We start from the raw sequence: 23,640 nt of genomic DNA on the forward strand, positions 1-23,640 counted from the left end.
CTTTAGGGATGGTATCACCCAAAATGGATTCAATCATCTTAAATTTGGTGTTAATGCCTCAAATTTGGTACTAATACTTCAAATTTGGTGCTAATACCTCAAATTTGGATTCCCTTTTAATATTTCTCTTCTTCAATTTTTTTTTTTTAAAAAAAAAAAAGGAAAGAAAGAGTAAAATGTCTAACGCTTGAGACAACTGGAAATCTCTATCCGTGATTTTTACATGTATCAACTTTATTAAAAATGCATTTGAAAATCGCAAAGTTTTTCTTAAATCTAATTTGAAAGAAAGCTTTTTTCTATTGCAGATGAGATAAAAAAAAAGGACTGAAATTTCCTTAAAATCAATATGGAGAAAATATTCTTTAACTCATTTTCTATTAGTAATTGTTATTAATGATGTTAAGAATTTAATATACATTTTAAATGTTTATAGATACTTTATACTATTTTAAATAGGTTAAAAGATATTTCTTTCGGACTAGTTTAGAAGAAATTTTTCTCCATAAAAATCGCTTTAGGAAGAGGCTATTAGATTTTTAGTTTACATTTGAAAGTGACGACGTTTTAGCTAATAGGGCAGACCAGCATTCTTTTAAACGACGGGCCGTACCCGCCACTAAAAAGATGGGTAAAGAGAGATGCCGTATTAAAACAAGAAGCGCGGTTTCACGGTCTCATAAAACGGTTAGCGATTCCAGCTTCTCTCTCTCTCTGACACTCTCCCACTGACGAGGCTACTCTGCTCTTACAGATAATGCTTTCACTTATTGCTCAACAATCCCTACCTTCGTATCTCAACGTACGCTTTGATAAAAACACGTTTTCCTCCGCTCGAATTTTCCGGGAAAGGTATTCTTTCTTTCTTTCTTTCTTGAAAAGAAGTTTCTTATTTCGTTTTTATTTTCCAAGTCTTCAATGAAATGAGCTGACAGTTCTTGAAAATTAAAGAACAACCCTAATTTGATGGTGCGTTTTGTCGCCTGGAAAATCTGCAAGAAAATTATGAGAAAGGTGAAGGGAAGATACAATATTTTGGTTCGGTAAGGTTGGGGTTGAGATTTTCTCGGGCCTTGTATGATTAAGATGTCGAAGAGATTTGAAACTTATTCCATTATTTTTGTTCTTGCCCTAACTTTTCGCAGCAATATGACGAGGGAATTACTGGAATTACTGTCTGGTTGATGGGTTCTATTTTTCCAGAGTTGTAATCGGCAACTATATTTAATGGTAACTCTGGATGCTCATTTATGAACGCACCTGGTGTTTCAGTTTTTAACCACTTAGAAAAGGTTGTGGTGATTTATATATGCTGACAAATAGTGATGCGAATGTGCTTCAACTGCACTATCACAACATATATAAATTTCTGAAGCTATTTACCACTGAAACAAGACAAAGGCAAAACTGGAAGAAGTAGAGCTATGTTTTATGTGTGAACTTATGAAATAAACATGGTTATTTCGTTTGAAATCCCCCATTTCAATGATTAAACTGAACATAATTATTTCCATTGCAACCTTCATTTCTATAATTGAACTGGGAATCTCTTATACAACATCTTTTGCTTTATTTTTCTCGTGTCTTCTTATTGCAGTAATAGATCCGAAGGCCTTCTTATCTATAGGCATGGTCGAATCAGAAGCAACTCTGGAAATTTTGCATTCTATGCAGTTAAGTGCAGACTTGCCGGGGCGAGAGAGTCTCCTTCCTCGAGCACTGATACATTGATAAAGGAACCTCACAAGTATTTTGATCAGGCCATCATCACAGTCCGTGCGGGAGATGGAGGCCATGGTGCTATTCTTAACATGCCTAATCCGAGGGCTGGTAAGCCTCAAGGAAAACATGACAAGGAGAAGGCAAGGAAGAAAAGTTTGTATAAAAGGGATTTTGATGGGTCACTTGTCCTTCCTATGGGTGGGCATGGAGGTGATGTCATATTATATGTGGATGAAGGAAAAGATTCATTATTGGAATTTCACAAGAAAGGCCGGTATAATGCAAAGCGTGGCGGAAATGTTGATGCAATGGGTGTTTTGACTTCACAGTTGCATAATGGATTTGCTGCACCAACTTTGCGTATTCCCGTGCCTTTAGGTTTGTATGTTATTTTTTTTTTCCTGAGCGGTTTGTATGTCATATTGTTAATTTTGTGAAAGATGTCTGCCAGAATTATATTGGAGAATGTCCTGTATTAGATCTGATTATGAAGGTGGTTCCCCCCTCCCTTTATTTATCTCCAGTTCAAGCAAGGATGAGAATCTGATAGGATTGTCAATAGTCATCCATACATTTGGTAAATGTAGCTACTTCCATGTGTGTTCTCTCATTATATGAGCTAATGTGACAGGAACGGTTGTGAAACGTAAACGGGGGAAGTTGTTGGCTGATCTAGCACGTCCAGGTGACGAAGTCCTTGTTGCAAGGGGTGGACAAGGAGGGGTAAGGAAATCAACTTTATTTTCTTAATTTATTCTTCTTAGTGTAAGATTAAGTGCATAGCATTTGTGACTTTATATTACCTAACCGATGCATGTGGCATAGTTTGCATTTCTTTCTTTTATTTGTTTTCCAAAGTTATATTCTTCTTTGATGTTTAGTCATTCTGGTCTAAGATGTTTCACGCTAAAGTTTCAGTTAATTTGGAATTAAAATATTTTGAACTAAAATTTTACATGCATGTTCAATGGGCCTCCAGGTTATCATCTGGGTCTAAAGCACATTTTTAAATTGTATATGCTTAACATTAACATGTAATTGACATCTAGTTTTTTTTTTTTTGCAGATAAGCCTGGTAGATTTGCCAGAGCATCGAAGGAAAAAGTTGATGGCTTTGACCACAAATGTGATGAGAGATGATAGTGATAAGGTAAAAAAGGGTGCTTTCATTTAGTTTAAATTTGAGTTTTATGTAGTGGATCTTCAAATCTCCCCTCCCACAAATTATTACTTATATAAAAAAAATTGTGTAGTGTATCTCCTTTGAGACATGTTCAGGTTCAATTTTTCTTCTTCTTCTTGAGCAATTTTTTTTTTTTTTGGAGCATCTAATCCAAACATTTCTTAGTTGGCGCACGATGCATTGATCTTCTTGCAAGTTAAATGCCTGATAGAGGATGAAAGCACCCATAGCTTCTTAAGTGTTGTTTCAATTGGATCAAGCAACTACTTCATCTGTCAGATTGGGTTGAGTAATCAGATTTATCTGCACGTGTTTATTTTGCTAGAGTTCCTGATATAAACATAGCCGGAGTTGGGAGGGGTTGTGAGAGAAAGATTTATCATATTAATTTATTTTGTTAGCTTTTGTAGCTTGTTTGGGAGTAGGTAAACCATGAGTAGAACGGGGGAAGGCCTTGGAACCCCAACCCCACCTATTCCGCTTCTTTCCCCCTATATGCGCTCTGCCTGAATGTGGGATGAACATTTTAGGGGAAATGATGGCTTTACCTTCATTCTGTCGAATCGCAAATAAAATATAAGGGGCATAATAGTAAAGTTATATATTTCTTCCTCCTCGCTCCTTGTGTAAATTTCCAAACACACTGGACAAGCAACATGCCAATCCTTTTTATTCCATTCTGTTCCATCTTAATTCACTTTTTCCTTTCTATGCATCATGGTGAAAAAGAATCTTTCATTTTTTGCCCCCTGAAAACACAACATTTTCAGTAACATTAAATTTGTGCCATATAAGTGGTTTGTCTCATCAGTACTTATCAAAAAAAAAAAAAGTGGTTTGTCTCATCAGTGAATTCTATCTCAAGTAGCAACTCTTCCTATGAGAACATGGTGGAGGATGTGGTCATGGGTTCGAGATTCACGGTCACATGTTTAACTTAACAATAAGGGACAAAGTGAATTGCTTTCATGCTTTCATATAGCTACTTTTAGTTTTTATCATTTTTTATTGTTTATAGGACCTGCTTGAGTATTTTTACCCTGTACTTCACCTATTACTACACTTTGTTTGGGCAGTCAAGATTTACGAGTGATTCCTTTCATATCACAAATATATGTAAATCTTTTCTAATATCTTGCAGGTTTTGGTTCTTGGTCAACCTGGGGAGGAGGTTAGTTTGGAGTTGATTCTCCGAGTTGTTGCTGATGTTGGTTTAGTTGTAAGTCTTGCTTATTTCCTTTTCGTTTTATGCATGTCTGTATCATGGTTTTCTTATAATTATATGCTTTTCTGGTGATTATGTTTCTATTTGAAGTAATGATACTCAAAGTTTAATGATTATTGTATATGATAAAAGGTCAATGAAAGTATTGTGCTCAGTACTTACCAAGAACAGGCAATAAATGACCCAAACTGGAAAACTTGCTCAGCATTATTTGTCAAACCAGATTGACCTGTGTCCTACCTGATCTTGATTTTCAGACACAGTTTGCCTTGTCCTAATCAAACTAACACAATTCAGTTTTAGCCTGACACTTTGACCAACATCTTTTGTCATCCAAATGTCGAACCAGTCAATGTTTTTGGGTTGATGAATATCCACCAGATTCTTTTGGGCCCACTGATAATGTGAGGTTCATATAATCAATTTTGTGAAGAATCTTTTGAAGTGTGGAATCTAGTTTGGACAACAATAGCATTTAGACCCTGATGGCTGTGAAGTCCTATTTATGGTGAAAGGTTAAAATGTAGCTTTAGATTTGAGTGGCTTGACTTTTTATGCTTCTTTTTTTAACTGGGAGAGCTTGGTTCCATGAGCAGTTGCCTATGTTGTAATTGTTATCAATTTTTGGGTAGGAAACTTTTCCGTGGTAGAGTCTAATAATTTTCAGTTATAAATTGTGTAGTAGAATTTATGGTCAAATAAAGAATAAAGAGAATGGAAAAGGGAAAAACCAACAAAGTTCCTTCTTTACATTTAAGGATGAAGTCATTCCTATTGATTTAGTTAACTATATTTCGCATGTATTCAAGTTTGTAGTTCTTACTTCTATAAGTTAGTATTAATTTCTTTTAGATTACTAGAGGTTTACTTGCTCTTGTTGTAGGGACTTCCAAATGCTGGAAAGTCAACCCTTCTGGCAGCCATTACTCTTGCAAAACCTGATATTGCTGATTATCCTTTCACAACATTAATGCCAAACCTTGGACGCCTTAATGGTGATCCCAGTCTAGGGGCAGGAATGTACTCATCTGAAGCAACATTGGCTGATTTGCCTGGTCTTATAGAAGGTGCTCATCTGGGGAAGGTATGGCATGTTTTTCATCTCTATTGCCTGCTTATTATAAAGCTAAAAAAATTTCATCCTTCAGGGTCTTGGTCGCAATTTCTTGAGGCACCTAAGGAGGACTCGGCTTTTAGTTCATGTTGTTGATGCAGCTGCTGAGAACCCTGTAAATGACTATAGAACGGTTAAAGAAGTATGTGTTTCTTTCTGTCATTATACTAGTTATATATTTTTAACTTACCATCATTGTTGGTTCCACTTGGTTACTTGGAATTTGTGGTTTTAATCATCATCGCGGTGGATGGTGATTTAAATTAGATTTGTATTCGGATGACCCTCACTAGATATATGTTGTTGATCAAATCCAGATCCGTATTTTCAGGTCTTTATAACTGGGTCTTGGCAGATCCAACTCCAGTAATGATTGTTAGTTGTAGCTTTCTTTTCTGGTTCATTTTAGCAAACTTTATTATGTAAAAAGTAATATCTAGACATATTTGTGATAAATGTTTGAAATCCAGTTTCTTCATTTCCAAGAGAGGTTTTTTTATTTTTTTTTATTTTTTATTTTTTGGAGAAAGGGTAAAAAAAAAGTTACTTCTTTCCCTTTTTAAGTGTCACTTGTCAAGGAAGAGAGTTGCTCACTCTGTGGTTTGAGATTGTAGGTAAAGCCGAGTGGCAAATTAGGATCATGATTTTGAGCTGTCACATTTGTAGGCAAAAAGCCTACAATGTTGAACTTACTCCGCTGTGGTTAGCTATCCGTGGGAGTTCTAATGTGAAACCCCGATGAGAATAACTTATCATGTGCTTATTCCTTTATTACTAACTTTTATTCTTTCACATATAAACGATATATTCACGGTCTTGCAGGAATTGCGAATGTACAATCCTGATTACCTTGAACGACCATACATTGTGGTGCTAAATAAGATTGACCTTCCAGAGGTATGTCTCTGTGATTGTTCTTTTTCAGGTTTGGGAGCCCAGTATTTAGTACTAATCTTGCCTTCCCTATATATATATATATAATGTAGGATCTCTTCAGTTTTTATTGGAATTTAAGATTTATGCTGACTACTGTTCCAGGCGGTGGACAGGCTTCCATCTTTGACTGAAGAAATAATGAGGATTGGAAATGATGGCGTATCTACTGAGCCAGAAACAAGCACTGATGATGCTTGTCAATCATTTCCCTCTGAAGGTGGACATTCAGATGTATCTCATCCGGGGATTCATAGCAAAGATAAAAAGGATAAAGAAATTGAGGACTATCCATGCCCTCGTGCTGTTGTAGGAGTTAGTGTTCTGTAAGTTCATTACATTGTTTTTATATGTTTCATAATAATTGAACTATGTGTAGGTGACTTTTTTGCTGCTTTTGTAGAAGACTTCTAGGAGTATTCTGTTCTTTGATTATCCTCCTCATACAATTCCTTTTCCCAAAATGGGAAAAACAGTTGAAATTTTTTGTCCTTTTATGACTCATGCTGCTGGAATTATTCGCATGTTAAGCACTTGTTCTCTTCCAAAGGATAAAGGGAGTTTCGCAATGATGTCATGCGCAGCTCATGCATCATGTAATGGAGAAGAATTCTATTAAATCTTTATTATTTATATTTAGTGGTACCTCTTTACTGCAGTCTAACAATGTTGTTTGTCCCAAGTCAGCTCATAATTTATCATTAGCTTTAGCTAAATTACTTTTCATGTTTTTTTTTTTTTTTTGGGGTAGAGAATATCAGGGAAAAATGCACGGTGTTATTGTTGCTAGAAGTATTAATCATCATTTCACTAATGTGTTTTAAAGAAACCATAGTTCGTGGTTCTTTTGTCTTTCCCCATTCTTTGGTTCCAAAAGCAGCATAACTGTTTATGTCATTTTGTGTTGTTTATTGCAGGAAAGGCATGAGGATAAATGAGATGTTGAAGGAGATAAGGGCGGCCTTGAGGAAGTGCAGAGATCCCGATGAAGCTTTGGAGTTGAGTGTACGACCATAAGACTTGAGAGTCGTCTCAAAAGTCTCCACCAATTTGCACCGCCTCTTTTACACTCTTTGGTAATTTTGGTCGAGCTATTGTTTATACACTGCAGATAGGCATTTTTGTACATGTCAGTTAGTGTCTATCCATATATGTTCTATTCAATTAGTTTACGGAAATTACTGCATACGAGCATTTACAGGTAGTGGTTGGATGGTGTAAGTGCAGCTGCTTTGGGATACGGTTGGGCCCTAATTAAGGATGATGAGAATTTGGGTGGATCTTATGTTTTAGAAATTAATTGAGCTAATCTTAAAATATTGTCAAATTGTAATTAAATTTTTTCTATGTTAACCATTCTGTATTCTTTTGAGCCACTCGTATATCATGCTTGTATGATGGCATACACTAGTTCTCATTTTGCTGAATTTCTGGACTTGTATTCGTCTTTTTCTTCTTAATCAGAGATCTCTCTCGTGTACTTTATGTGTACTTTGATTGTGCTCCTTTGCGTTTTCTATTAAGATTGGTTGAGATTAGACTTTGCTTGCTCAGACAAGATGATTTTAATCCATCAAATGCTTTTTTCTCTTTGCTATGAATTCGTAAGTTGACGTGGGATTAGGCCTTGGTCTCCCTAGTTGTGAGCCACCCCACCATGACCAAATTCAAGGGGGTTTATAGAATTTGAACCAAATATATACACATAAATTCGTTAAGAGCACTTTAAGCTTGGTTATTAGTAGTAGATAGAGAATGCACCATGAGACATTAGGTGACTAACTGAGTGTCATGTTTGATGCTCACACGACAAAGAATGTGCTTGTAACATGAAGGATTGTGGTCATTGTAATCGATGAAGGGTAGCTCAATTAGTTGGGGAGAAATTATAGTGGAGGTTATTAATTTGACCCACTGCAGGGGTAAGTGACAGAAGGGTGGGTGTAAAGCATTTGAGGTTCATATGATTATTTAAGACAAGCTTTTTAAACAGAGACGGATTTAGAGGGTAGCCAGCAATGGCCCTGGTCTCTCCCCCCCCAAAATTACAAGGAAAAAAAAATTTAAGGTAAAAAAATAATAATTTAAAGTATTTTTTGTCAATTGTTCCCTCTCCAAAAAAATTTTGGCCCTGAATTTTTCTTTTTTTTTGATAAGTAAAAAATAATTTTTGGCCCTGAATTTTTCTTCAAATTCAAAGCTGACTCCGTCCTTGTTTCTAAATATCAAAAGCCAAAAAGTAAAAATTATTTAGCTTTTGAAGGTTATATATATTTATTTTTCTTCTTTCTTTCATCTACCAAGAAAAAAAGAAATAATTAAATTTTCTCGATGGCTTTTGAGAGAAGTACACACTTGGACTTGGTTATAATGATTTGATGGTGAGTTCGAAATAGTTTTATGGGGCAAGCATATGGGTAGCCATAATTATCTAGTTCTGAGGCAATATTTGATTTTGAAATGTATTATTAAGTCTAAACCAAAGCTTTTTACTAGCTAATACTAATAGTGTTATTATGCTACTGAAAATGGAATAAGTATTGCCAATTTGCATCATTTTTCATCGTTCAATTTGCATTATATCAGAAACTAGTAAGTTTGAAATTACTGAATATTAGTAAACCCACTCAGTAAAAAAGAAGAAGTTATATGTGAAAGTTGATGTTCAAGATTATCAATTAAAAGTTACAAAATCAATTAGCTAAAAAAAAAAAAAAAAAAGAGGTGGTCTAAATGTTGTTGGTTCATGTATGCCTACGTGAGTACTGTTATAAATTTTTATAGAGTCCTTCTGATGTGGCTTTTAAAATTATCATTGAATTTAAAATGTAATTTATTAACTTTTTAATCTCTTGATAATTTTAAAAGTCTTTAATCATTTAAAAAAACTCAAAAAAAATTTATAGCATTACGGATGCTACGTTACGTTGTGGTATTTGAGACGCGGAAAGGACGTATTCGCATAGTAACGCTGCAAAAGAATATACTCAAATTGAGGAAGATTCATTTCCCAAGCGATCTTTATCGGAAAACTCATGTGGGTCCCCTTATTTCATTGTTGCTACAATCGCAACGTGCATTGATTCTGTTCAGACGAGACAAGTCAGGCGACACCAGTCTTCCAAAAAGGATAAATGCCGCTCATTCCACCACTTCATGGGAACTGGGAACCCCCACGTATCACCTACTCCCCTCTGCTATCTGTCATCTTTGAAAGATTTTGGGAACCCTCCCATGTTCTTATCCCCAACCGTTTCTCCCTTTACCACACAGCCTCCAAATTCTAATTCACAATTATCCAAATCCCATTTCTCCCCGCCCTTAACCCTCCTCTCCTCCTTCTCCTCTCTCCTCCTCTCCTCTCCCCTCCCTCCAACTATAAAAAATAAAAGAAAAAAAAAAAAAAAAACACGCCCTTCTCCGTTTGCCACCTGAGCTCGTGTGAAGACAAATCGCAAGGCCAAGTGGGTCTAAGAAAAATAAACAGTGAGGTTTGGCGTGGACACGAGCAGTCTGGTTCATCATGCCAAGTAGCAGTCCCAAGTCACCAAAAAAGCCACGTTTCAGTCGTGTCTCATTACTCTATATCCAATGCGATGAATATAAATAGGATTTGTTCATGCCTCCTTCCATTCTATATATCCATCTACTTCTTCTTACAATTCTAGTCGATCTGCTGGAACAAAATGTTGAGCTCAGCTGATAATATGGGAAGTCTTGTGCAGAGAAAACAGGGCAAGAAGCCTGCGCAGGCGAGTTCAAGAAAAGGGTGCATGAGGGGCAAAGGAGGCCCCGAGAATGCCACGTGCACTTACAAAGGCGTCCGGCAGAGGACTTGGGGCAAATGGGTGGCGGAAATCCGCGAGCCGAACCGAGGCGCCCGCCTCTGGCTAGGGACATTCGACACCTCCTACGACGCCGCCATGGCTTACGATGCTGCCGCACGTAAACTCTACGGCTCCGATGCAAAGCTCAATTTGCCTGATTTATCATCATCAGCACCCACTTCCAACAACACCCAGAATATGGAAAACTCAGGTACTGCTGCAGCTTCAAATAATGGCCCAATAGTCTATCAAAATACTTTTCCTAACGAAATGGTACTTAAGCCCCACGGAAATCAGGCCGAATTCAGAGTGAAATTTGGCGACAACGAGGAGGGATCAATCGATGGGGTCTGGGAGAATATGAATGCCACCTTCCCTGTGTTTGATGAAACAATCTGGGCAGAGGCCGCCATGTCTTTAGATTTCCCTGCAGTCATGGGGGACTCTGCTGGAATTTTTGCTGGCAACTTTGTGGATGGAAGCGGCTGGGATGCATTGCAATCACCATGGTGCATGTGATTAAAAAGCTTCATGGGATCGATGGGACCAAGTCGCCCAAATATCATCGTCATCATCATCATCATATATTATAAAGTTTTAGTGTAGATAGAAAATATATAGCATAAGATGGATGGTCTCGACCCCACATGGGTCAAGGCACTTGTATTTGATTTTTTCTGTTTCTTTTGCTCATAGGTGGGGGGTGGGGGGTGAGGGTTTAATTATAGAAGTCTTGTATGTATTAATCAGTAAATATAAGGAGAAAGAAATCAGTCACCTTCTTCTCTGACTGTTTCGTCTGTGTTGTTATGTATACAAAATTATGATCTTTTCAAAGATATGTTTGTGAAAGATTTTTGGCTTTGACAAAATGTGAGCCCAGAAAAAAAGGATGAAGAAAAGACTGCTTTGGCGCAACGCAGACAGCAACAATTAAAATCCGGAATCTTACATTAGCCTGCTGTGTCTTTTTTGAGAAGGATTGCCTCCTCCTCTGTCACGCTTGCCTGTTTGTGGATTACTCCCAACATTCCTGTCTTGTTCTATGCGGCCATATGCATGTATATGCTCATCTCATTTCTTGCTAGCGCCCTCTTCGCAACTGAAAGAGGCATATAAATTGATGGATATGAGTGTATATATACATATAGTAGATTTTATTTTTGGTAAATTACACTTTCTCCCACTCAAAAGGCCAAAACTAACATCACATTTGCAATTACACCCATAAGCTATGAATCACCACAACTCGTTCTATTTAAATTATCACTTTGACTTTGTTCTGAATAGCATGTACATGAGAGTTCCACGTGAAGCGAAGTTTTTTTTTTTTTTGGGACATACTTTCTTAGGCTTAATTACACTTTGCTCCCCCAAACTAACGCCTCATTTGCACTTACACCCACAAATAAATTATGTACGTACTCGTTTTTCATTCATAACTAACAGTCAAATTTATGCACTCAAAACAAAGTGATCACTTGAAAGAGTTAGCTGACAAAGCTTTGTGGTCAACATGACTGACAGAGAATCGTGATGTTATGAAATAAACCATGTCCTATGCTAAAATAAAAAAATTAAAAAAAAAATTAAAAATGCTTGAACTTGTATAATACTAGTAAATTGTGATTGTCCTCAACGGTTTTTATGGAGACTTTTTTGAAAATATTTGCATTGTCGTGACTTGATGGGAAAATTTGTTGACTTGTGACTTTTGGTGTACTGGACTTTTAAATTTTTAGTGATTTTTTCTTTCCTATTTTTGTACTAAATCTTTGGTTAATGAATTTTTTCGTGATCACTCTCGCATTAAAAAAAGCTACGTAAATTCTAGTGTTCTTGTATAATTTTTTTAATTCACATGTTAACAAGTCAAATTCGGCTAAACATAATTTCCTTGGTTTTTGCTGGAAGGCGAGGCCCATATCACTATATCAGTGTACAGTTCCACTACGACAGCAGATTGTGAAGAGATTCGGGTTTGGTCTTCTTATATTAAGAAGGCTGTTGTGTTTTATTGCTTGTTTTTCGGTTGAAACTGTTATAGAAAGGATGTGAATGCATGAAGATACACATATTTATCAAATTGTGTCTACATTATTTGACAAATACTCCAAACAATATTACAATTATTTACAATAAACTCTCAACTTAACCTGCAAAAGATTGGATATTCTTCAAATAGTTCTACACCCCTCCTCTAGTGAATCTAGATACCAAAGCAAAAAGAATGCATAAATAACCATGAAAGAGGAGAGTTGTGCAGTTTACATGGTGTGAATAACTTGTTATAATTGTGCAGCTGCAGAGGATCTTTCTGAGGGGCTCCAGTATCTGTTTAGCAACCATATAGAATCAGCTTCTACAGCATACCCATCTTGATTACGATTCCAACCAAAATAAGCATGAGTTCTATTTTTTATATCTAAAATCCCATGACCAAAGCTGGCTTCGCGGTAGGCAGAGTAGCTTGGCTGGGGCTCTGTCATCCTGCAGGATTGAAAATTTCACAAGAAACATCGTAGTAGTATCAGAACAACATCAAAGTAGTAAAGAGAATATTTCTTAGAAGACCATTTCTCTATGTAATATACGTACTCGGTCACCAATCCTTCTAGATTTCCTCCATCTCCAATGGTTATGTAAACTGGAGCAGATTGGTCACTAATGGGAGTGCACAAGCCATTTACGATGTTGTATGCAATATTTGATACACGTTCCTGCATTGCAAACAAATCTTGATTGTTGGCATCATAGTATAATTACATATTTAGTTTCTCATGTGGAAAAAAAGTCCGTTTTCTTTAACTGATCCATTTCCTATCAGAGAAGACATGTTTAATCTTAATCATCTAGTTAACAAGCCGATTATATATATATATCCATATGAAAATGACAGCGCAAAGATGGAAAGATATGAAACAACATCTAGTTGAAAAACGATTGTCGTTTGTGTTATTTATGTTGAAACAATTATTTCAACAATGTAAAAGATTCAAAAGAACAAAACTTGTACACTAAATGAAGGAATTTGCAAATAAGCAACTATAGTTCAAAGGAGATTTTGCACTTACAGATCGTTCGTAGGCATGGACATGACCAGCAAAGACAACATCAACTTTATACTCCACAAACCATTTCTCATTAATCACTCTCATAGTTTCCCCTTCCATATAAGAATCTGCATAACTATTATATAGGGGAGAATGCATAAGAACGATGAGCCATGGTGTCTCAGTCCTGTTCACTTTCGGCAGTTCCTTCTCAAGCCATTTGTATTGAGGAGTGTATTTCCCTGCAGATACAAGTTTTCTCCTTTTATTTTCATATATTAGGCACATACAAGCAATATCACCAGATCAGCTTGTTAGTAGGACTCACAGTCCCCAACGTCCTTTTCTACAACACAAAAGAATGTACAACAGTACAAAACTGGTGGATTTAGGTAGACTTCACTTTTCTATAAATCTCATATGATCCCATCTTGAACTCAAATTTACAAGAGTCTCTAGACATGGTGGAGTGTATCTTGAAGTATTGGTAGCTCCCCTTTGATCTATTAAATCAGGGAGTTAAGCACTTAAATCAGCATCCCATGCCAATCTAATTTCCAAACAGAAGAGATCATCAAATACTATGAGTTGCTTCCACAAAAGTGATATGCTACAACTGCTGAGAACTAAAGCTGCAGAAAACATGATCTTGACTATTCATGTTAAAAGTTATAATTCTCTGGATTGTCTGATAAGAACCCACAATGGATATTTTTTTTAACAAAAAAAGAACTCTAATTGAAAAGTAATTTTTTTTACCGAAAGCCGAGTAGGAGGACATGACAATGATATATGTTGAAGCTCTCTTGATAGAGTACCAAAAAGGAGATGTACTATCTGATGCTTTATATGGTACATGATAACGATTTGTATAAGGCTTAAATGGTATAGTTTCCCCCTGCAATCAAATCACCATCTATCATAAAGTTGAAAAGAAGAAAAGATGTTTGGCAGAAAGAAAATTGTTTATATTTGTTAAATTACCACTTATTCCAAAAATTTAAGCAAATAGAAAGAGGTAAATTTAACCATTTAATCAAGACTTTAACATTCCTCCTTACGTGTGAGCTCAAACTCTCTTTTAATAGGTGAGGTACAATACGTAAAATATTTAATTTAAATAGGGCGTGAATTGACAGAGTCAAGGTTCGAACCCAAAACTTTTAGCTCTGATACTATGTTAAATCACAATTTATCTTAAAAGCTTAAACTAATAGGAAGAGGTAAATTTAATCATTTAATCAACATTTTAAATACCATCATAGGCTTCATACGTTTACAGGGTGTTATATAAAAGAGATACAAACTATTAAGGAAAGAAATTAACGGCAGATGACAATCAAATCATAATCTTCAAGACATAAGACTCTTTACAAAAACATCTACCACTACACTAAGGCGATCAATACTCAATACCATTCCTTTTTTTTTTTTCCTATTTCTTTTCCCGGCTGGGATCATATGTACCATTGAATGAAAAGAATAGTTAAATATAGAGGAATAGCAAGCACTAAGCTTTGCACCCAAAAAAAAAAAAAAAAAACAGTCAAGAATTATCAAAATTAGAGATATATGCATACAAGATCAGGAGCAAAATCGAGCTCATGATTCCCTGCTGTCCATATCCAAGGTTGATAAGCAGTGTTTCTCTCTATGAACCTTCCCCATGTATCCCACCTGTTGTTGTCATGAAATGGATAGTTATCTGCATAAGAGAGGTCTCCAACAAACAATACTGTCTGGCCTTTTGTTGGGTTTAACTCATAATGCGTAAGTGTCCTATTTGAATCATGAGTTTGACCAAGATCTCCTGCTCAAAATACTTGTTAAAGTGAGTAAATCTATATCATAATAACTAACTTTCTTGCATTAGATATGCATATCAGGTCACTTTGAAATAGCAGGAAAAGCACTTCAACCATACTAATCACACTTCGATTAGTACCAATGAGACAAGGGGTTTTTCGTGAAACCGACTTTCTGTCTGTTTGGTTTAACAAACATTCTGTTTAAATAAATAGCAATTTTAAAAGCAGATAATGAAAATGTAATTTTTAAAAGTACAGTTAAGCGTTTGATAAATTGTGCGCAAAAGCACGGACATTCCTACGTTTTCAATCTTCCATTTTTTTTTTTCAAACGCACTCCTAATGAGGACACTTTCTGCGATTTTGTTTAAAAATCACATTTGGCCATTGAAATCACGAGGCCAAATGGACTTTTCCTCTCTTATCAATTCACCATTTCAATTACTAAAAATCTAAAACCAAACATACATGGTGATCAAGCTTACGGCTAATGATTCCTTCAAGAAAACAAGTAAAATAAGCACATGAAATAGAAATACCTATCAGGCCGAAAGTATAAGGAACATCTGGGCCAACTTTAGGAGGAGTTCTAAACCAGAACTGTCGGGTGGTATTCCCAATCCCGACCTCATAGTAATATTTGGTGTCAAACTGCAGTATTCATAAAATCAAGTTGCCATGGCCGACCAAGATTAATTGTTCTTGAACAGGGAAAAGAAAAGAACACCAATGAAAAGTACACACCTTCAAATTATTGATTGTGCAGTGATGAATATAACCAGAGGTATAATTGAAGTACTTGTAGGTAAGAACAAAACCAGTGGCCCGGCTTTTGAGCTGGCTATTTTCAGCCCAGTAAAGCACTGTATTTGAACCCGGTTCATCTGGAGTAACCCAAGAGACAATCACACCCTTTCCCACATGATCTCCTTGTGTTATATGGACCTTCAGATCCCCCCCAAAAAAAACACCCAATAATGTGTTCGGTCAGATACTAGGAAAAGAATCAAACTTTGGATTTCAATTGGTTCATTATTTGAATCAAGTCACTGATTATGGGGGGAGCTTTCCATTTTTGGGAATCAACAAGAAATTAAGCTTATGGAGGAAAGAGATACCCGGAATGAAAGTTAAAGAAAGACATTAATCTTAATTCATATGAAGAGAAGAGGAGAGATCACAGAAACACACCTGTTGGGGAGCATTGTAACCAGGAGGCACTCTGAACACATCACTGTCTAATGGCATATCCAGAGATAAGTCATCATTCCTTACATAGCTACTTGTTATCCCGCCATTACAAAGCTCTGAAACGCTCAAAATCAAGCACACAACAACAAGAACAAGACCACTACAGCCCCAACCCACCACTCCCATCTCTGTCTTCCAATCCAAATAACCAAATTAGCCACCAAAAAACATACCCACGAAGTACAAACTAAGAAACCCAAATCCCCCTAAATTGTAGTTTTTGTTTTACAAGTTATGAATGTAATGGGTAATGGGCGCTAAGGAATATTCATGTTTCGATACGAATATACTCGAACTTTACCTTGGTATGACTGAGATGGAAGGTGTAGGTCCAGGTACTGGTCGTGGATAGAGCAACAGTTGCTTAGACATAGTAGACGAGTTGGCACACGTGTGGCTGTCAGTAAAATGACCAAAATGCATGCCACATCTCTATGTAACTAATATTATAAAAATTACACTTTTATTGTAGATTTTAGTTTTCGTAAATTAAACTTTTCCCTCGCCAAAAAAGTCAAAACTAACGTTTATTTGAACTTACACTTCTAAACTATGACTCACTGTAACTCGTTTTTTCAAATTATTACTTTATTTTAAAAAGCATGTACATAAGATTTGGCTGGTAGTTGTGATGGAAACCATCGCACATGAGCTTCACATGACACCTTTTTTCTTTTTTTAACATACTTTCTTAGGCTTAATTAGACTTTGGCCCCCCATGTTTAAACCTCATTTGCACTTAACACTCACAAATTATGTCATGTATAGGGATGTTCCTCGTTTTTAATTCATAATTAACCATAAAATCTAACCTAGAGTGCTACTCAATAAAGTGGTCGTTTGAGAGACTAATGCACAAAGCTTTGTAACCAACAAGGCTGATAGAAAAGTTCGGTGTTATGACTAAACAATGCCCTATGCTAAAGTTTAAGAAATGCTTGAATTTGAGTGATGTTAGTGAATTGTGACTGCCCTATTTCGACGGATGCATCTTGAAAATTTTGTATTGTTGTGTTGTGATTCAAGTCGAAGGTGAAAATTGATCTCCATCAAGTCATATAGTCATGTAAGGCACAACAATATATTATTCCTTTTTATTAAAGCATGTGGTTCAACCCTTTTGGCAATAGCTTAAAGAAAGTGTGAGAACCTGAAGCATCACATGAAAATACAAGGAAAATTTTGTCTCAATTTTGTGCCGCGCGAGAGAGAGAAAAAAGAGAGGCCTTATGACAATCAGAGAGAAACGTTTGTATTAGCAAAAGAGAATTTCTTATTTTTGTTTTGGACTTTCAGTAATTTTTCCTTCACTATTTTTGTACTCTATTTTTTTGTTAATGAATTTCTTTGTAATCGTTTTCGCCTATAAACGTACTTCACATTGAAGGAATCACGTAAATTTTAGTGTTCTTGTATGTGATTATTATATTATTTACCATAATTATGATTTTTTCCGCAACATAATTTTTTAAATCACATAATTAACAAGTCAAATTCCGCTCAAATGTCATGCAATCAAGCTTTTTGCTAAATTAGAAAAAAATAAAAAATAATAATAAAAAATAAAAAATCAGTGTACGGTCCCACTACGACAGTTGACTATTAAGAGATTCGGATTTGGTCTTCTTATATTAAGAAGGCTGTTGCTGTTATAGAAAGGATGTGAATGCATGCAGATACACATGTTTGAATAAGAATTCTATTGAACGGCTGTAAAAGCCTGATTGGCCTACCAACTACCAAGTTTACCTCTAAAACCCCAACTTCACTGCAAATTTTACATACTTGATTGGTTTTATTTAAATCCATATTTATCAAATTATGTATACATTATTTGACAAATACTCCAAAACAATATTACAATTATTTACAATAAACTCCAAAAAAAATTGGATATTCTTCAAATAGTTCTGCACCCCTCCTCTAGTGAAACTAGATATCAAAGGAAAAAAGAATGCATAAATAACCATGAAAGAGGAGAGTTGTGCAGGTTACATGGTTTGAATAACTTGTTATCATTGTGCAGCTACAGAGGATCTTTCTGAGGGGCTCCAGTATCTGTTTAGCAACCATATAGAGTCAGCTTCTACAGCATACCCATCTTGATTACGATTCCAACCAAAATAAGCATGAGTTCTGTTCTTTATATCTAAAATCCCATGACCAAAGCTGGCTTCGCGGTAGGCAGAGTAGCTTGGCTGGGGCTCTGTCATCCTGTAGGATTGAAAATTTCACAAGAAACATTTAGTAGTATCAGAACAGCATCGAAGTACTAAAGAGAATATTTCCTAAAAGACCATTTCTCTATGTAATGTACATACTCTGTCGCCAATCCTTCTAGATTTCCTCCGTCTCCAATGGTTATGTAAACTGGTGCAGATTGGTCACTAATGGGAGTGCACAAGCCATTTACGATGTTGTACGCAATATTTGATACACGTTCCTGCATTTCAAACAAATCTTGATTGTCGGGATAGTATAATTACATATTTAATTTCTCATGTGCAAAAAAAGTCCGTTTTCTTCAACAGATCCATGTCCTATCAGAGAAGACATGTTTAATCTTAATCATGTTGAAACAATTATTTCAACAATGTAAAAGATTCAAAAGAACAAAACTTGTACACTAAATGAAGGAATTTGCAAATAAGCAACTATAGTTTAAAGGAGATTTTGCACTTACAGATCGTTCGTAGGCATGGACATGACCAGCGAAGATAACATCAACTTTATACTCCACAAACCATTCTTCATAAATCACTCTCATGGTTTCCCCTTCCATATAATGATGTACATAACTATTATATAGGGGAGAATGCATAAGAACGATGAGCCATGGTGTCTCAGTCCTGTTCACTTTCGGTAGTTCATTCTCAAGCCATTTGTATTGAGGAGTGTATTTCCCTGCAGATAAAAGTTTTCTCCTCTTATTTTCCTTGATAACAAAAAGTTTAATATATTATGAAGTTTGATACACTTCCATAAAATTGCATATATCATGCACATACAAGCAATTTCACCAGATCAGCTTGTTAGTAGGACTCACAGTCCCCAACGTCCTTTTCTACAACACAAAAGAATGTATAACAGTACAAAACTGGTGGATTTAGGTAGACTTCACTTTTCTATAAATCTCGTATGATTCCCATCTTGAACTCAAATTTACTACAGTCTCTAGACATGGTGGAGTGTATCTTGAAGTATTGGTAGTTCCCATTTGATCTATTAAATCAGGGAGTTAACCACTTAAATCAGCATTCCTTGCCAATCTAATTTCCAACAGAAGAGATCATCTAACACTATATGAGTTGCTTCCACAAAAGTGATATGCTACAACTGCTTAGAACTAAAGCTGCAGAAACTATGAGCTTGACTATTCATGTTAATAGTTATAAGTCTTTGGATTGTCTGATAAGAACCCACAACGGATATTTTTTTTAAAAAAAACACACATTCTAATTCAAAAGTAAAATTTTTACCGAAAGCTGAGTAGGAGGACATGACAATGATATATGTTGAAGCTCTCTTGATGGAGTACCAAAAAGGAGAAGTACTATCTGATGCTTTATATGGTACATGATAACGATTTGTATAAGGCTTAAATGGTATAGGTTCACCCTGCAATCAAATCACCATCTATCATAAATTTGAGAAAGAAAGAGATGTTTGGCAAAAAGAAAATTGTTTATATCATCATAAGTTTCATACGTTTACAGAGTTTTATATAGAAGAGAGATACAACCTATTAAGGAAAGAAATTCATGGCAAATTACAATCAAATAAATCAAGAAATCAAATCTTCAACACATACGAATCTTTGCAAAAAAGCAGCAGTATGATCAAAATCAGAAATAGATGCATACAAGATTAGGAGCAAAATCAATCTCATGATTCCCTGCTGTCCATATCCAAGGTTGATAAGCAGCATTTCTCTCTGTGAACCTTCCCCATGTATCCCACCTGTTGTTGTCATGAAATGGATAGTCATCTGCATAAGAGAGGTCTCCAACAAACAATACCGTCTGGCCTTTTGTTGGGCTTAACTCATAATGCGTAAGTGTCCTATTTGAATCATGAGTTTGACCAAGATCTCCTGCTCACAATACTTGTTAGAGTGAGTAAATCTATATCATAGTAACTAACTTTTTTTTTTTTTTTTTTTTTTGAAGTAAGTAACTAACTTTCTTGCATTAGATATCATATCAGGTCACTTTGAAATAAGAGAAAAGTAATATTCACTTTGAAATAGCAGGAAAAGCACTTCAACCATGCTAATCACACTTCAATTAGTACCAATGAGACAAGGGTTTTTCGTGAAACGACTTTCTGTCTGTTTGGTTTAACAAACGCTCTATTTAAATAAATAGATATTTTAAATGCAGTTAATGAAAATATAATTTTTAAAAGCCCAGTTAAATGTTTGATAAAATTGTGGTTCTTCTTTTAAAACCGTGAGCAAAAACATGGACTTTTCTACGTTTTCAATCTTCCATTTTTGTTTTTCAAACACACTTCTAATTATGACACTTTCTACTATTCTGTTTAATAATCACCTTCGGCCAGTGAAATCACAGGGCCAAATAGACTTTTTATCTCTTGTCAATTCAACATTTCAATTACTAAAAGTCTAGAACTAAACATACATGATCATCAGGCGTTCAGCTAATGACACCTTCAAGAAGACAAGTAAAATAAGCACATGAAATAGAATTACCTATCAGGCCGAAAGTATAAGGAACATCTGGACCAACTTTAGGAGGAGTTCTAAACCAGAACTGTCGCGTGGAATTCCCAATGCCGACCTCATAGTAATATTTGGTGTCAAACTGCAGTATTCATAAAATCAAGTTGCCATGGCCGACCAGATTAATTGCTCTTGAACAGGAAAAAGAAAAGAACACTAAGGACTAGTACACACCTCCAAATTATTGATGGTGCAGTGATGAATATAACCAGAGGTATAATTGAAGTACTTGTAGGTAAGAACAAAACCATCGGCCCGGCTTTTGAGCTGGCTGTTTTCAGCCCAGTAAAGTACTGTACTTGAACCGGCTTCATCTGGAGTAACCCAAGAGACAATCACACCCTTTCCCACATGATCTCCTTGTGTTATATGGACCTTCAGATCCCCCCCCAAAAAAACCCCAATAATGTGTTCGGTCAGATACTAGGAAAAGAATCAAACTTTGGATTTCAATTGGTTCATTATTTGAATTAAGTCGCTGATTATGGGGGGAACTTTCCATTTTTGGGAATTAACAAGAAATTAAGCTTATGGAGGAAAGAGATACCCGGAATGAAAGTTATAGAAAGGCATGAATTCTTAATACAGAAATAGAAACATACCTGTTGGGGAGCATTGTAACCAGGAGGCACTCTGAAAACATCACTGTCTAATGGCATATCCAGAGATAAGTCATCATTCCTTACATAGCTACTTGTTATCCCACCATTACAAAGCTCTGAAACGCTGAGAATCAAGCACACAACAACAAGAACAAGACAACTACAGTCCCGACCCAACACTCCCATCTTTGTCTTCCAATCTAATATCCCAATGAAAAACCCAAAAACGCACCCACGAAGTACAAAGTAATAAACCCAATTCCCACCAAATTATAGTTTTTGTTTTACAAGTTATGAATGTGATGGGTAATGGGTGCTAAGGAATATTCATGTTTCGATAAGAAGATACTCGAAGTTTACGTTGGACGAACTGAGATGGAAGGTGAAGCTACTGGTCGTGGTCCGTGGATAGCAACAGTTGTTAGAGATCGAAGACGAGTTGGAACACGTGCGGCTGCAGCTGTTGGCACACGTGCTGCTGTCAGTAAAATGACCAATATTATAAAAAATCATGGAATATTCACTGGTTTTCGCATGCATGTATTGTTGTCGAAATTTAACCAATAATTACTTTTTGAACCGATGAACTTCAGCCCCTTGCTATTTTTTTTTTCATGAATTATTAACTATAATACTTAAGCTCCATCAAACTGACGTCTTATGACAAAAAGTTTTTTTATGTTAGTCAAATAACTTAAAATTGACGATTAACAGTCATATGTAAGTCATGTGTTATTTTAAATTTTTTTCTTTCATTTTTGCCCTCCTTTCAAACAAATAAAGTTAATATGTTTATGAGGGATAAACGTCATTTTCTTGGTATGAAGTGAGGGCAAAAGTGAAAAAAAAAAAAAAAAAAAAAAAAAAAAAAATTTAAATGGTACATGACTTGCACATGATTGTTGACCATTAATTTTAACCCCTTTAACTAACGAAATTGAGCTTTTTATCATAAGATAATAATTTAATGGGTCAGATGTTATAGTTAGTAGTTCATGATAGAAAAATACCAAGATGCTGTAATTTATGTAGGTAAAAGGTAATTAATCCTTTATTTAATTACTTATTTTTCGTTTATTAAGAAGTCATTGAAGCCAGATTTGCTAGGGAAGCACCTAAATCTTAAAAAGAATAAAAAAACAAAACAAGTAAAAGAGTTATCAAACCGAAGGGATTGTCTACTGTTCGTGGTTGGAATGGAGGTGGCCCGTGGAGCTGACAAACTAAACAAGAACATAAGTCTATGGGCCACCGGCCTACACATGCCGGTTGTAATCGACAGACTTGTTTCTTGCCCAAAGTCCCGTCGTTTTATCCTTCGATAATGGGCCTGAACCATCTGGCCCACTTTCACTCCCAAAACGAAATGTGTTGAGGCCCAACCACTCCACCATTCAGCACTCTCATGACATTCACTTTTTGCCAAGTAATTCTAGGTAGTTTATTTGTGTCTTACTAAGATTGATATGACTATTAAAATTACTATTAAACTTGTGATTAATTATTATTGAATTTTGATCAAATGATAATTTTAATAGTCATATCATTCTTAGTAGGACACAAGTATATCTTCTAGAATTACTTCCCTTTGCCTATCATAATCATCAATTTTATTATTAACTTGAAAAAAAAAATTTCACTTTAATTGAAGATTGATTACATTCATGCTTATCATTCTAGAGTAAATTAATCATATCCACAATCAACTTGTAGGCATTGCACCGTTGAAGACAATTCGTATATGTAAGCTCCACTTAATAGTTTCAATTCGCAATAAATTAAAATGGACAGAAATTTTCTCCAAATAGGTATAGAGAAAATATCCTCCAACCCATATAGAATAGTGCCAAGTGTCTATAAACATTTACAAGGGACATTAAAATTTTAACCTCATTAATAGCAGTTTACTAATTTAAACTAAAATATATATTACATGGGTTTGAGGATATTTCCTCCATACCAGTTTGGAGAAAATTTCTGTCCAATCAAAATATATATTACATAATTTAATCATTGTATTTAAGAGTATCATAGAGTCAAAATGCATGTGTGTGCATTTTAGTAACGTTCCTTGTCCAAATTTAAAAATCAAAACATTCCTTATCTTCTCCGTCCAAATTGATGACCTGGTAAAAACTAATTAATCAGTAGATTCAAGGCCACCCTTGTAAAAATTAC

At 35.5% G+C, this 23,640-nt stretch overlaps 4 protein-coding genes across 6 annotated transcripts; 2 read left to right on the top strand and 2 right to left on the bottom strand.

Moving 5' to 3' along the window:
• The first annotated feature begins 697 nt into the window (after window positions 1–697).
• LOC132188994 (probable GTP-binding protein OBGC2) lies at window positions 698–7,668 on the top strand. 2 transcript variants are annotated; one of them, XR_009440988.1, is made up of 11 exons: window positions 698–852; window positions 1,598–2,100; window positions 2,354–2,445; window positions 2,789–2,872; window positions 4,047–4,124; window positions 5,014–5,214; window positions 5,279–5,386; window positions 6,067–6,141; window positions 6,283–6,503; window positions 7,095–7,253; window positions 7,379–7,668. XR_009440988.1 is itself a non-coding variant. In XM_059603457.1 (10 exons), exons 1-10 carry the CDS (start codon window positions 758–760, stop codon window positions 7,192–7,194), a joined length of 1,557 nt encoding a protein of 518 aa, XP_059459440.1. In that variant the 5' UTR covers window positions 698–757; the 3' UTR covers window positions 7,195–7,668. The 2 variants fall into 2 exon arrangements, 1 of the variants encoding a protein (XP_059459440.1); XM_059603457.1 differs by having other exon boundaries at window positions 7,095–7,668.
• Window positions 7,669–9,384: 1,716 nt separating this feature from the next.
• Window positions 9,385–11,100, top strand: LOC132190388 (dehydration-responsive element-binding protein 2D-like). The gene has a single exon (XM_059605364.1). It carries the CDS (start codon window positions 9,864–9,866, stop codon window positions 10,521–10,523), a length of 660 nt encoding a protein of 219 aa, XP_059461347.1. The 5' UTR covers window positions 9,385–9,863; the 3' UTR covers window positions 10,524–11,100.
• Window positions 11,101–12,059: 959 nt separating this feature from the next.
• LOC132188989 (purple acid phosphatase 2-like) lies at window positions 12,060–16,626 on the bottom strand. Of its 2 annotated transcripts, XM_059603448.1 has the most exons (9): window positions 16,418–16,625; window positions 16,057–16,244; window positions 15,610–15,810; window positions 15,405–15,516; window positions 14,638–14,867; window positions 13,817–13,955; window positions 13,079–13,299; window positions 12,603–12,724; window positions 12,060–12,494 (listed from the first exon to the last, which is right to left on the bottom strand). In XM_059603448.1, the coding sequence occupies exons 2-9, from the start codon at window positions 16,240–16,242 to the stop codon at window positions 12,293–12,295; spliced, it is 1,413 nt and encodes a 470-aa protein (XP_059459431.1). In that variant the 5' UTR covers window positions 16,243–16,244; window positions 16,418–16,625; the 3' UTR covers window positions 12,060–12,292. The 2 variants fall into 2 exon arrangements, with proteins under 2 accessions (XP_059459431.1, XP_059459430.1); XM_059603447.1 differs by having other exon boundaries at window positions 16,057–16,626.
• A 1,254-nt stretch (window positions 16,627–17,880) lies between these two features.
• Window positions 17,881–21,844, bottom strand: LOC132188990 (purple acid phosphatase 2-like). The gene is made up of 8 exons (XM_059603449.1): window positions 21,463–21,844; window positions 21,035–21,235; window positions 20,831–20,942; window positions 19,980–20,209; window positions 19,596–19,734; window positions 18,800–19,020; window positions 18,438–18,559; window positions 17,881–18,330 (listed from the first exon to the last, which is right to left on the bottom strand). The coding sequence occupies exons 1-8, from the start codon at window positions 21,646–21,648 to the stop codon at window positions 18,132–18,134; spliced, it is 1,410 nt and encodes a 469-aa protein (XP_059459432.1). The 5' UTR covers window positions 21,649–21,844; the 3' UTR covers window positions 17,881–18,131.
• Between the last annotated feature and the right edge of the window lie 1,796 nt (window positions 21,845–23,640).

Source organism: Corylus avellana, chromosome ca8 (assembly GCF_901000735.1).
Source record: "Corylus avellana chromosome ca8, CavTom2PMs-1.0".
In the NCBI taxonomy this organism is placed as follows: domain Eukaryota; kingdom Viridiplantae; phylum Streptophyta; class Magnoliopsida; order Fagales; family Betulaceae; genus Corylus; species Corylus avellana.

Coding starts and splice junctions, on each gene's coding strand:
- LOC132188994 (XM_059603457.1), top strand. CDS start 758: ATGCTTTCACTTATTGCTCAACAATCCCTACCTTCGTATCTCAACGTA. Junction 2,446..2,788: donor CAAGGGGTGGACAAGGAGGG/GTAAGGAAATCA, acceptor TTTTTTTTGCAG/ATAAGCCTGGTAGATTTGCC. Junction 6,504..7,094: donor GTTGTAGGAGTTAGTGTTCT/GTAAGTTCATTA, acceptor TGTTTATTGCAG/GAAAGGCATGAGGATAAATG.
- LOC132190388 (XM_059605364.1), top strand. CDS start 9,864: ATGTTGAGCTCAGCTGATAATATGGGAAGTCTTGTGCAGAGAAAACAG.
- LOC132188989 (XM_059603447.1), bottom strand. CDS start 16,242: ATGGGAGTGGTGGGTTGGGGCTGTAGTGGTCTTGTTCTTGTTGTTGTG. Junction 12,725..13,078: donor TCCATGCCTACGAACGATCT/GTAAGTGCAAAA, acceptor TTTGCAATGCAG/GAACGTGTATCAAATATTGC. Junction 12,495..12,602: donor CTAGAAGGATTGGTGACCGA/GTACGTATATTA, acceptor TCAATCCTGCAG/GATGACAGAGCCCCAGCCAA.
- LOC132188990 (XM_059603449.1), bottom strand. CDS start 21,648: ATGGGAGTGTTGGGTCGGGACTGTAGTTGTCTTGTTCTTGTTGTTGTG. Junction 20,943..21,034: donor GCACCATCAATAATTTGGAG/GTGTGTACTAGT, acceptor TGAATACTGCAG/TTTGACACCAAATATTACTA. Junction 19,735..19,979: donor TTGATTTTGCTCCTAATCTT/GTATGCATCTAT, acceptor ATTTGATTGCAG/GGTGAACCTATACCATTTAA.